The sequence below is a fragment of the Mustela lutreola genome, chromosome 16, assembly GCF_030435805.1.
Source record: "Mustela lutreola isolate mMusLut2 chromosome 16, mMusLut2.pri, whole genome shotgun sequence".
Lineage (NCBI taxonomy): Eukaryota > Metazoa > Chordata > Mammalia > Carnivora > Mustelidae > Mustela > Mustela lutreola.
The window spans coordinates 55,512,129-55,525,267 of record NC_081305.1 but is presented as its reverse complement, the minus strand read 5'-3'; the positions used below and the strand labels follow the sequence as shown (position 1 = coordinate 55,525,267).

Sequence of the window (13,139 nt, the reverse complement as noted above, 5' to 3'; positions counted from 1 at the left end):
CAGGGACGCCTGGGTGGCTCAGTTGGTTAAGCAGCTGCCTTCGGCTCAGGTCATGATCCCAGCGTCCTGGGATCGAGTCCCACATCGGGCTCTTTGCTCAGCAGGGAGCCTGCTTCTCCCTCTGCCTCTGCCTGCCATTCTGTCTGCCTGTGCTTGCTCTCTCCCCCTCTCTCTCTCTGATAAATAAATAAAAAAAAATTTAAAAAAAAAAAAAAAAAAAAGAAGCATCTGTTCAGTGCAACAAGGGAGCTAAGCCAGGCTGAACGTGAAGTGAAGAGGGCAGGGAGCAGAGATAGCAGGTGTAACAGGACAGGCGAGGCTTTGCTGCAGTAACAACCCCCAGACCTCTGTGGTCGTCAACCACAAGTTCATTGGTTGCTCACACTAGCTGTCCATTGTGGGTGGCAGGGGCCCTCTGTTCATCAGAGCCATGCAGGCTCTGCTGACGTGATTCACGTGAATTGGGCTGACAGAGGCCGGATTCAACGTGGTTTCTGCCATTAAAGATCCACTCCCTGCCCCGTTAATCTCATGCAGAAGTGAGCTTGTCACTGTCCTCACTCTCACTCTCATTGAGCAAAATGAGTCACGTGACCGTGCCTGAGGTTCTCCGCCCCCCCCCCCAGCAGGGTGCAAGGAAGGACAAGGAAGGACAGCCAAGCAAGAGATTCCCAGACGCACAGATGTGGAGGGGACTTCATATTTTCTTTTACCACCTCAGCCCTCGGTTTAGAGTTGAAGAAATTGAGGCTTAGCGAGGATAAGGGGCTGGCCAAGCTCCCGCAATGACCCAGCCAGGGTTGGAAGCGACTCTTGCCAGGCCTGACGTGATGAGACATATCTCCTGGGTCTTCTTGTGTGCCTGGCCCTGGCAGGGCAAAGCTGGAAACCCAAAGAAAAGTCAGACCCAGCAATCCAACAAGCTCCCAGCCTGTGCTGGGAACCCATAATCTGTACATCTGTAGAGGGGACGCAGGACACTGGGGGACCCAGAGGAGCCCTCGCTCTAGGCTGGATTTGGAGCTAAGGACTGAGGATCTTATCATACGGGGCCGGGGGTGAAGGGAAGAGATGAAGGGAAAGTGGGCCCTGTGGCAGAAGGGCTGGAAATTTGTCATAAGGGCAATAGGGAGCCACAGAAGGTGTGTGAGCAGAGAAGAGGTAGGCTCAGCTCTGACTGGAAGACAGAAGGTAAAGTGACATGTACTATAATAACAGAGGAAACTCAGGGCACGTGGAGTGCTTGGAGATGGCACCCTGCCCAAACTACGTGAGCGCGCGCGCGCGCGCGCGTGTGTGTGTGTGTGTGTGTGTGTGTATGAGGGAGGGAAAGATGTGTGTTGGCTACCTTCCAGAGGAAGTTGCCATGAGTGTTGAAGCTTTTTTCCAGCTTTATTAAGGTATGATTGACAAGGAAAGATTATATATGTTTTAGATATACAACATGGTTTTTAAGTGTATGGAACATGGTAACTTAATATACCCATACATTGTAAAATGGTTATGGTGATCAAGTTAATGGACACACCCATCGCTTCACAAAGTTACCTTTTTGTGCCTGATGAAAACACTGTCTTAATCAAACTGGAAACAAAATTCAGATATACCCAAAAGCAAAGCAAAAACCAACCTCTAGAAAATTTCAGATAGACAATACAGTATTGATTTTTTGGTTTTGTTTAGAGTTTATTATTTTTTGAGAGAGAGAGGGAGCAGGGGCAGAGGGAGAGAGAGAATCCCAAGCAGGCTCCACGCCCAGTGAAGAGCCTGATGCAGGGCTCGATCCCACGACCCTGAGATCGTAACCTGAGCCGAAATTAAGAGCTGGATGCTTAAGCAACCGAGCCAGCCAGGCGCCCCAATAGAGTATTGTTATTTATCGTCACCATGCTGTACATTGGATCCTCAGAACTTCGTGAATTTTGACCAACATCTCCCCATCTCCCCTGCACACACACACTCCAGCCCCAGGCTGGGACTACTCGCACTCTGAATTGCCTTTTTTAGATTCCACATATAAGTGATACCCTACAAGATTCATCTTTCTCTAGCTTATTTCACTTAGCATCACATCCTCCAGATGTATCCACGTCGTTGCAAACAGCAGGATTTCCTTCTTGTTATGGCCGAAAGAGATTCCATTGTGTGTGTATACCACATTTTCTTTTTCCATTCACCCATCCATCAGTGGACCCTTAGGTCTTATCTTGCTATTGTGAATGAGGCTGCAGTGAACAAAGAGATACCTCTTGAGAGACTGATTTCATTTCCTTGGGACAAATACCCAGATGTGGGATTTTTGCATCATGGGGTAGTTCTATTATTTTCACAGTATTTTTTTGAGAAAGCGTCATACCAGTTTCCATAGTGGCTGCATCCACTTACATTGCCACCAGACCTTAATCGACTGAGCCACCCAGGCCCCCTAACACTTCCATCTTTTTGATGGTGATCGTCCTAACTGGTGTGTGGTGATCTCATTGTGGGTGTGATTTGGTTCTCCCTGATGATGAGTGCGTGCACTGTATCCAGAAGGACCATGAGGATCTGATGTGGCTAGAGAGCAGTCCAGGCAGAGGAGAGCATGTGCAAAGGCCCAGAGGTGGGAAACAGCCTGGTGAGAACTTAGTGGTTTGAATGGTCAACCAAAAGATATGTCCACATTCTTACCCCTGGAACCTATGGATGTGACTTTATTTGGAAAAACAGTTCTTGCAGATATAATAAAGTTGGGGATCTTGAGCAAAGATCATCCTGGGTTATCCAAGTGGGCCCTACATCTCATGACGAGTGTCCTTACAAGGGACACCCAGAGGAGAGACACTTCTAGAGAAGAAGGCCAGGTGAAGACAGAGTTGGGGATGGAGTTATGCAGATACAAGCCAAGGATCCCTGGAGCCCCCCAGAAACTACCCTTAGCCCACACATCCAAGATGGTGATGAGGCTATGTCACAAGGGGCAATCCCGGAGGCCAGGGCAGGACAGCAACAGCAGGGAGGTCTGTGGGCTCGGGGTGGGGATGCCCTGTTGGCCCCGCACGCACCCTTCACCTGCCATCCCCCCACCCCGCCTGGACCCCCTTCTGTCTCTCTCTTTCCAGGTTCCAATCCACTCCGTCCAGTGCCCGGCCCTCCTCCTCCTGGCGCCTCTGTCCATCTCCGACCAGTCTTCCCTATACAAGGCAAGAATGAAGTCCCCAGGCTGGCCGCCTCCTTGCCCTGCAGGCATTGCTTCCGGCTGGGGGCAGCTCCCCCTTTGTCATGTGTCACAGCCGAGCTTCCACCCAGCTCAGGACTCTGGGGGTGCGAGTCGGCCGCCACCTGTCACCACCAGGTGGCGCCCCTCGCCTCAGCCAGATCCACCCCAGCTCACTGTCGCCCCCCAAAATTTCCTTTCGCTTTCGATCTCTGGCTGTCACCCGGTCTGGCCCCTTCCACGCCCAGCCGGGGCAAGCCTGGTGCGTGAGGAGAAATGGACTCTGGGTCCCCGAGGGGCGGGGCTGGGGTCCCTCTCCTGGATGAGGGAGGAGGGATGGGGGTCAGGTCGCTGGGTCCCTGGCCTGGGAAGGGTTCCGAGGACCGGACGTCGGGGTTCTTAGAAGGGGAGATGAGTTTTCACCATAACTGGGGCTCACGCAGGAAGCCCGAGGGAGTAGGAGGCGGAAACTTAGCCACATCAAGGAGCCAAGGGAGGGGTGGGGAGGTGAAGGGGCGGGTGAGGAAGGGGCTGGGGTGTGAGGGTCTGAGACTCCCTCTTCTGTCCCCTCCAAGATCCGGCCATAGGCATGAGGGGCCTCTGGCCGAGATGATAGTGCTGGCGCCAGCCGGGAGCCCAACAGTGCGTATACCTGGGGGACAAGGCGGGGGAAAGGCAGAGCAGTACCAAGGTGGGCGGAGTTGAGAGAGCAGATGCACAGAGGAGGGGGACAAGGACAGGGGTAAGGGAGAGAAGGAAGGGGTGGGGCACATGCACAGGGCAGGGGAACATGCACGGGGTGAGGACATGGTCAAGGGTGGGGGATATGGGCAGGGGTGTGACATGGGTGGGGCAGGGTACGTGCACAGGGGTGGGGAACACGGGCAGGGGAAAGGGACATGGACAGAGGAGGGGGGACATGGGCAGGGGTGGGAACATGGACGGGGTGGGACACGAACAGGGCAGGGTATGTGCACAGCACAGGAGTAGGGGACATGGGCAGGGGTGGGGGACATGGACAGAGGAGAGGGGCATGGACAGAGGGGGACATGGGCAGGGGTGGGGGAAAGAAATGGAGGGAGGTGGACACTAACGGGAAGGCAGGACACAGGCGGAGAGAGAAACGGGAGAGAGGAGCAGAGAGGGAAAGCCTGGGGCTGAGGCAAGGAGAGATGGGAGCCTCGGGCACAGCTGGCAGATGGGGAGAGGAGCCAGAAGGGCCAGCCTAGAGGCAGAGAGGAGACTCGGGAAGGCTGCTCTCAGAGGGACACGGAAGCCAGAAGGAGGAGGGCCGAGCCCTGGACGGGAAGGAATGAGACCTGGAAAAGGAGAAAGACGGCAGAGAGACAGATGGGGGCTGGGGGGGCGCAGGCGAGGGGTGCGTGTGGAGCCAACAGAGGGCGCCCCCGCCCCGTGTCGCGCCCCCAGACCTCCCTGCTGCTGCTGCTGCTGCTCAGCCCTGGCCTCCGCGGGACCCCTGACTGCTCCTTCAGCCACAGCCCCATCTCCTCCACCTTCTCGGCCACCATCCACAAGCTGGTGAGGGGCATGTCCCGGCCTCCCCGGGCGCCTGCCTGAGGCCCCGGCTCCGTCACTGGGACCGACCTCCCCGTCTAGGTGTCCTTCTTTAGGGTTCCCTGTCCCCTTTCTCTGGTTCATTGTCCCCCTCTCTCTGTGGGTCCCTGTCCCCCACTCTCTGTGTCCTTGTCCTTGTGTCCTGTGTCTGTGTCCCTCTGGCTTGCTGTCCTGCTTTCTCTGGGTCATTGTCCCATACTCTCTTCATTGGTTCCCTCTCTGTGGGTCTCTGTGCCCCTCAGCTCACTATCCCGCACTTTCTCTGGCTCGCTGTCCCCCTCTCTCTGGGTCCCTGTCCTCCGCCCTCTGGCCCACTGTCCCCCTCTCTGTGAGTCCCTGTACCTGGCTCTCTTCATTTGTCCCCTCTGTGTGTGGGTCTCTGTCCCCTTCGGCTCACTGTCCCCCTCTTTCTCTGCCTCTGCGTCCCCATAGTTCTATTTTCTCCCGTCCTCAGCCCGGCCTGACCCTGTTTTCTCCCGCAGTCTGATTACCTGCTTCAGGACTATCCAGTCACCGTCGCCTCCAACCTGCAGGACGTGAGTCACCGATGGGCGGGGCTAGGGCTGAGGTGGGAAGGAGAAACTTGAGAAGCACCGCCCCTCGGGGGGAAGAGTAGGCCGACCGGCTGCCGTCCCCTCCTCCTCCTCCTCCTCCTCCTCCTCCTCTCCCTCCCCCACCGCCCATCCCGGGGATGCAGGACTCCCAGCCCCAGCCCCTCACCCTTCCTGCCCCACCAGTCCAAGCCCCCAGCCACCTCTGCCGGGCGGACCCGAGCTGGGGCTGTCTCTCCCAGGACGAGCTCTGCGGGGCCTTCTGGCGCCTGGTCCTGGCCCAGCACTGGATAGGACGGCTCAAGGCTGTGGCCGGGACCCACATGCAAATTCTACTGGAGAACGTCAACACGGAAATACACTTTGTCACTTTATGTGCTTTCCAGGTAAGCCCTGAACTTGGGGGACAAGCTAGGGGAGCGAGTTGCCTTCCTGGGGATTGGAAGCCAAGCTATGCTAGACCTTGCTGAAGATTTCCTTTGACTAGCAACCCAGGGGAGGTGGGGCTTGAACCCCCGGCCCCCTGGGAATCCCCTTGCTGGAATTAACACTTTTCCAGAGACTAAATGAGGGCGGGAGTCCTGGGCCCAGTGCACCGATTCCGAGTTTATTTCTCAGGTTCTATTGCTGGGCGCTGCAGAGGGGTTCTCTCCCCCTAGCAACCCCGGGGGGCAGTGGTCCGAACTCCCTCTGTGACCCAGGCCTCCAAGGGAGGGCCCCTGGTAGGCATTGCCAGGCAGGGAAGGCCCTTGGCCTGAGCAGACTGTGGGGGCGAAGCCCTGGTGACGTCTCCCTCCCCTGCCCCCAGCCCCTCCCCAGCTGTCTTCGCTTCGTCCAGACCAACATCTCCCACCTCCTGCAGGACACCTCCCAGCAGCTGGCAGCCTTGAAACCCTGGATCACCCGCAGGAATTTCTCTGGGTGTCTGGAGCTGCAGTGTCAGCCGGGTAAAAGCCCCCCCAGCATCCCCCAGCCCCCCTCCCCTCCCCCATCCCACAGCCCCTCACATACCCTGTCCTGGCCAGCCCAGACCCCACTCTGCTCCCACTGGCTGTGTGACTTTGGGCGTGTTCCCCCAAGTTCGGTCCTTTAGCTGGGTCTCAGTTTCCTCACCTCTGACAAGGGAACCATAACCCCTGCCTATTTCTCCAAGGCAGCCCTGTCCTGTAGAAACATTGCAACCGCTTGTGTAAGTGCAGATTCTCTAGCAGCCAAGGTTTTTTGGTTTTTATAAAGATTATTTATTTATTTATTTGACACAGAGAGAGATCACAAGTAGGGAGAGAGGCAGGCAGGGGTGGGGGTGGGGGGGAAGCAGGCTCCCCACGGAGCAGAAAGCCCGATGCGGAGCTCTATCCCAAGACCCTCAGACCATGACCTGAGCTGAAGGCAGAGGCTTAACCAACGAGCCATCCATGGGTCCCTCTAACGACCAAGGTTTTTAAAGGTTTTGGGGGTTTTTTTTGTTGTTTTTTTTTTAAGTGAATTCACTCCCCCACCCCACCCCCAATTGAATGTTCACGGTCGTTACTTTTGTAGAAAATGGTCTTGTTTTTAAAACGTTTTCTTTTGGAATCATTCCAGATTTAAAGGAGGGTACAAAGAAATTGTACAGGGGGTGGGGTGGGGGGCTGGTCCTGGACGCCCTTTACCCATGCTTCCCATTCCTGATAGCACGATAGCCACACCAGAAATACGGCAGGGTACAGTCCCGCCCTATAGTCCAGAGTTGATGCCCAGTTTACGAGTCACGCATGCGCACTTGTGTGCCCGCGCGTGTTGGTACCTTAGGGCTGGCGGGACTAAGTAGCGCGAACTGGGTGATCGAAACAACAGACGTACATTATGTCAGATTCTGGAGGTCAGAGGTCTGAAATCAAAGCGTCGGTAGGATTGGCTCCTTCCCAAGGCTCAGAGGGAAGGTTCTGCTCCAGGCTTCTCTCCTTGGGCTTTGCTGATGGCCATTTTCACGTTCACTTAGCTTTCTCCCTCTGTGGACGCCTCCGTGTCCAGATTTCCCCTTTTTATAAGGACACCTGTCATATGGGCTGAGGGGCCCGCCCTGATGACCTCATTATAACTTGATTATCGGTGTAAAGACCATCTCCAAATGAGGTCGCGTTAGGATTCCAATGTAAGAATTTTGAGGGACACAATTCACTCCTTAAAAGCATAGATGTCTTTGCAATTTTATCATACGTGTGGCTTCTTGTGATCCCCACTGCAATCCCACGACTTAACTTGACCCCCTTTGAATAATTCCCACCCTTAGCCTTGGACAGCAGCAAATCAGTCCTTTAGAACGATGCTATTGGCTTCATAATTTTAAAATTATTATTCTTTTTTAAAAAGACTTATTTATTTATTTTTGACAGAGAGACACACAGCAAGAGGGGGAACACAAGCAGGGGGGAGTGGGAGAGAGAGAAGCAGGCTTCCCGCGGAGCCCAATGCAGGACTTGATCCCAGGACCATGGGATCATGACCTGAGCCAAAGGCAGATACTTAACCGACTGAGCCACCCAGATGCCCCTTTAAAATTATTCTTAATAATTCATCATTGAGGGGTGCCTGGGTGGCTCAGTGGGTTAAAGCCTCTGCCTTCGGCTCAAGTCATGATCTCTGGGTTCTGGGATCGAGCCCCGCATCGGGCTCTCTGCTCAGCAGGGAGTCTGCTTCCTCCTCTCTGCCTGCCTGTCTGCCCACTTGTGATCTCTATTTGTCAAATAAATAAATAAAATCTTTAAAAAATAATAAATAAATAAACAATTCATCACAGGGGCGCCTGGGTGGCTCAGTGGGTTAAAGCCTCTGCCTTCAGCTCAGGTCATGATCCCAGAGTCCTGGGATCAAGCCCTGAATCTGGCTTTCTGCTCAGTAGGGAGCCTGCTCCCCGCCCCCCTCTGTCTGCCTCCCTGCCTACTTGTGATCTCTCTCCCTGTTAAATAAATAAATAAAACCTTTAAAAAAAATTCATCATTGAAATCACAAATCATATTTAACCAAATGTCTCCAAAGCAGTACTATTTGAACACATACCTGATACTGTGTTTTCGATTCTATTTTGTTTTGTTTTGTTTTAAAGATTTAAAGTATTTTTTTTTAATTAGTAAGATATTTTACATCCTCTATCCCCTACTAAGTCTCTCTCACAGGTGTGTATTTAACAAGGATGGCACGTGGGAATTCAGAGTCAACAGAGACCACGGCTCTAAGGGATCAATGAGAAATGATGTCATCAGAGTGTGTGAGAGACTATGCGCTGTGGATACTTGACTTGGCCCAGCATATTGAGGTTTACTTTGGGGCTCCCGGGTGGTTCAGTTGGTTAAGCTTCTGCCTTTGGCTCAGGTCATGATCCCGGGGTCCTGGGATCGAGTCCTGCGTTGGGTTCCCTGCTCAGCGGGGAGCCTGCTTTTCCCTCTCCTGGACCCCCATTCGTGTGTTCGCGCACACTCTCTCTCTCTCTCTCCAATAAGTACCTAAAATCTTAAAAAAAAAAAAAAAAGTTTACTTTTGTGGCCAAGTCCATAACAAGTTCTATAACTGACCCTGTCTTAGGAGGAAAAGAAAAAATGAGATTAATTTTCTTGGCAGGATCAGGGTTGAGTCTGTGTGAACGTATTCTCCCCACCTTACCCTGGTATTATTCGGAAGCTTTCTGTCCTTGTGTTTGGTACTGCATCTGTCGAGTTCTCATCTTTATTTTTATTTTTCGTAATCTCTACACCCAAGGTGGGGCTCAAACTCGCAACCGTGAGGTGAAGAGTCGCATGCTCTGCCGACTGAGCTTCCAGGCACCCCTGAGAAAGATATTTAAAAACCTTCCCCTCTAATTTTCTTACTGTCTCCCCATAATTCCGATCATCTTGCCCTCTATATTAAGCTTCATTGCTCATTTGTACTTACATTTATGACTGTTTGTTCATTCGACCACATTTTCTTAGGCACCTCCTGGGTACCCAGTGACACAGCTCAGAATGAGACCCAGGTGCTTGCACTTGTAGGGTTGACATGCTAATTGAGGCAACAGGCAACAAACATGCAACCAAGTAATTAACAGGAAAAGATCTGAGTGTACTGAGCCCCATGCAGGCAAATTACAGCAGGGTGATCGAATCATGGCGTGAGGTGGTTGGCTAGAACGTAGCTGAGGGTTGGGAAAATGAGAACAGCCAGTGCAAAGGCCCTGAGGCAGAAACCTGCCTTCATGTTTAGGGAACAGTGAAGAGGCACATGTGCCTGGAGTCTGGCAAGTGAGGGGAAGAGAGAGTAGCAGGGTGGGGGTATAGAGGGCACAAAGACCCCAGAGCCCACAGGGAGCTCACAGCCCACTGAAGGAAAAAGGAATAAACTAGTCAATACATAAGCACTAGAAATACATATGTCAAATTGTAAAAGAAAATGCAAACTGACTGGTGCCACACTGTTCTAAGAACTTCCTGTGTGGCTACTCGTTTAATTTTTGTGACCACCTTACCCAGTGGGTATAATGAACACCCCCATTTTACAGGTGAGGAGACTGAGGCACAGAGAGGCAGGTGGCCCACCTCAGGTCACACAGCCAGCACCAAGCCTGCTTTTATTTCCTTCCCTTGTCTGGCCCAGACCTTCTCCTCAGTCACCCAGCCTCTTTTTCTTGCCTCAGACTCTTCCACACTGCTGCCCCCAAGGAGTCCCGGGGCCTTGGAGGCCACAGCCCTGCCAGCCCCTCAGGCCCCCCTGCTGCTGCTCTTGCTGCCGCTGCCCGTGGCTCTCCTGCTGATGGCTGCTGCCTGGTGCCTGCACTGGCAGAGAAGGAGGCAGAGGACAGCCTACCCTGGGGAGCAGGTGAGTCTGCAGGTGGACAGAGGGCATGGGGAAGTCTGGGGGCTGGCAGCTACAGGTGACCTGTGCCTCCAGTCTCCAGGATATCCTGCCCCTGTGGCTCGTGGAGTGTGGACTCGTGTTGGTGAACCCTTCAGCAGGCTGAGAACCCTGGACTTCGTTGGGGGTGAGGGTTGCTGGGGCCAGGAGGGAGGACAGACTGGAGGCTGGCTAAGGGTCCAGGGTGAGAGGACAAGGCCTGAGTCAGGGCTAGGACCAGCATCATGTGGATGGAGAGGACGGTCAGGCAGAGTCAGGGGTCAGGGATCAAGAAGGACAGAGCTGGAGGATCCACAGCTGGTTCAGTCAGTGGGGTATATGACTCTTATTTTTTTTTTTTTAAGATTTTATTTTATTTATTTATTTGACAGAGAGATATCACAAGTAGGCAGAGAGGCAGGCAAGGGGGCAGGGAGCAGGCTCCCTGCTGAGCAGAGAGCCCAACACAGGGCTTGATCCCAGGCTTGATGGAACCCCGCATCTGGCTCTCCACTCTGCAGGGAACCTGCTTCCCCACCCCCTCACCTGCCTCTCTGTGTACTTGTGATCTCTGTCAAATAAATAAAATCTTAAAAAAAAAAAAAAAAGAAAGAAAAATAAAATCTTAGGGCACCTGGGTGGCTCAGTGAGTTAAAGCCTCTGCCTTCGGCTGAGGTCATGATCTTAAGATCCTGGGATTGAGCCCTGCATCAGGCTCTCTGCTCTGTGGGGAGCCTGGTTCCTCCCCCCCCCCCCCACCTCCCCGCCTCTCTGCCTACTTGTGATCTCTGTCTATCAAATAAAGAAATAAAGCCTTTAAAAATAAATAAATAAAATAAAATCTTAAAAAAAAAAAAAAAGGACAGGGCTGGAGACTGATAGGCTTGGGCAGGTGGCACAGATGACCCTGGGTCTGGCCCAGTGGGAAATGGGGGGGGAGCAGAGAGATTAGGGAAAGAGGGTGAGCTCAGTGGGGATGGGGAAGGTTGTGAGGGTCCCCAGGGGAGCTATTTGGCTACAGGAGTCTGCAGGCCTGAAGAGAGTGGCCTCCTGAAGCAGGCGGAGAGAACCACCTCTGCAAAGCTCTCCAGGTGTGATAAAGCTCTGGGTGTTCCAGTAACTTCAGCCCGGGGTGGGTGTGAGTGTGGGTGTGAAAAGTCTAGGCCTCAAACATCAAGCAGGGGAGCTGGGACTTCCTGCCCAGGGCAGCAGGGAGGTAGGGGAGGTGAGTGATGGAAGACAGGTGTGGAGGCAGGAGGCAGGTGGGCCAGGAAGGAGGAAGTTGGAGAGGCCCTAGTGGGCTCTTGATGGGCCCAGAAGGTTCTAACAAGAAACATTTTGCAATAATTGTTGGCACATACAATGCCTCAGTGATACAGCCCTTACGCTGGGGCTTTCTACAAATTAATTTAAATGAGAAGCTGGTGCCATGATTATCCTGTTTCACAGAGGCTGAAACCAAGGCACAGAGAGGTAAACAATTTGCCAAAAGTCACTGAGCACATGAGTGACAGAACCAGGATTTGACTCTGGGCATTCTGGAAATCTAAACTTTTCATTCTTCTGCCTCAGTTTCCTTATCTATACAAAAGACTCTAATAATAGTCTTTCTATCATAGAGCCATCTGGAAGTTTAAGTGCATGCAAAGCCCTTAAAGAGAACACAACGGAAATAATCACAAGCCATATATGTTGTTGAAAACTTTAGAATAATTGGGGCACCTGGCTCTCTCAGTCAGTAAAGCATGTGACTCTGGATCTCAGGGTTGTGAGTTCAAGCCCCACGTTAGGCATAGAGATTACTTTAAAAAAAAAAAAAAAATTCCCCAGGGGCACCTGGGTGGCTCCATCAGTTGGCGTCTTGACTCTTGGTCTCAGCTTGGGTCTTGACTTCAGGGTCATGGGTTTGGCCTGCCTTGGGCTCTACAGTGGATGTGGAGCCTACTTAAACAAACAAACAAAGAAAACAAATAACTTCCCCTCTACTTAGAGTTCTTGAAATTTACATTTGCAAAAGTAGACTGACCTGCTCAAGTTTTGAAACAAAAGTTTTCAAAAAAAAGGAGAAAGAAACAAGTTTTCCAAGTACCCAAGATCAGTTTCTTTTTTCCTTTGGGGGATTGAGGGGATAGAGAGAGAGAGAGAGAGAGAGAGAGAGATCATCTTAAGCAGGCTCCACACCTGTGGGACTCAGTCCCCCAACACTGAGATCATGACCTGAGCCAAAAAATCAAGAGTCGGATGCTTAACTGACTGAGACACCCAGGGACCCCCAGGATCAGTTTCTAAGTTGAAGTGATTTTTCATTTCAGCACTTGTTTCTGTACAGTAATTTTTATTACAATTTTTTTGGGAAAGGGTAGCCAGTTGGGAAGTTTTCCTCATATCCTTGCTCCTGTCCACTCTGCTTCCCTGCTCTTCTAATAAGCACACTACCAGTTTAAGTTTAAATTAGGTAAATGTAAAACTCATCTCCTTAGTTACCGTGGGCACATTTGGAGTGCTCAGTATTCCCACAGGGCTGCTGGGTGGCTGTGTGGGAGAGCGCGGATCTCACAGGTTCCATCTTTGCAGAACTCTGCAAAGTTCTCTTGGACAGTGATGCCACGACACATAGTGGGCACTCACTGGAAATGGAATTGTTTGTAGTACTGAGTCTGTGCAGAGCGCTGAGCTTGGTGCTCTCCTCTGTCCACGGATCCCCAGAGGGCCCAATGAGATGGACACATCTATCATCCCATTTTACAGAGGAGGACACTGAGGCCCAGCGAGACGAGTCACCTGCCACAGGACACAGAGCTGGAACTCCGAGGAAGTCAGCTAGAGACTGGTCCCTTCCTCGACAGCGCTGCCCCGCTCACTCTCTCCCCAGGATGGAGGCAACGCCAGCCCACAGCCCCAGCCCCAACTATCCCCATCTGTACAAAGTCCTTGTCCCCAGGAAACTGTATATAAATCATCCTTTTCTACCA

The 13,139-nt window shown here is 52.4% G+C and overlaps 1 protein-coding gene across 6 annotated transcripts in view; it reads left to right on the top strand.

Moving 5' to 3' along the window:
• The window catches only part of FLT3LG (fms related receptor tyrosine kinase 3 ligand), a 16,728-nt gene extending 3,589 nt beyond the window's left edge, over nt 1–13,139 (top strand). The window contains exons 3-10 of one of the 6 annotated variants that reach the window (XM_059153720.1): nt 3,102–3,182; nt 3,772–3,838; nt 4,625–4,735; nt 5,254–5,307; nt 5,565–5,708; nt 6,131–6,269; nt 9,971–10,152; nt 12,916–13,139. In XM_059153720.1, the coding sequence (XP_059009703.1) occupies nt 3,102–3,182; nt 3,772–3,838; nt 4,625–4,735; nt 5,254–5,307; nt 5,565–5,708; nt 6,131–6,269; nt 9,971–10,152; nt 12,916–13,122 (985 nt within the window). In that variant the 3' untranslated portion in view covers nt 13,123–13,139. The other 5 variants (XM_059153721.1, XR_009348980.1, XM_059153719.1 and 2 more) reach the window with 5 other exon arrangements.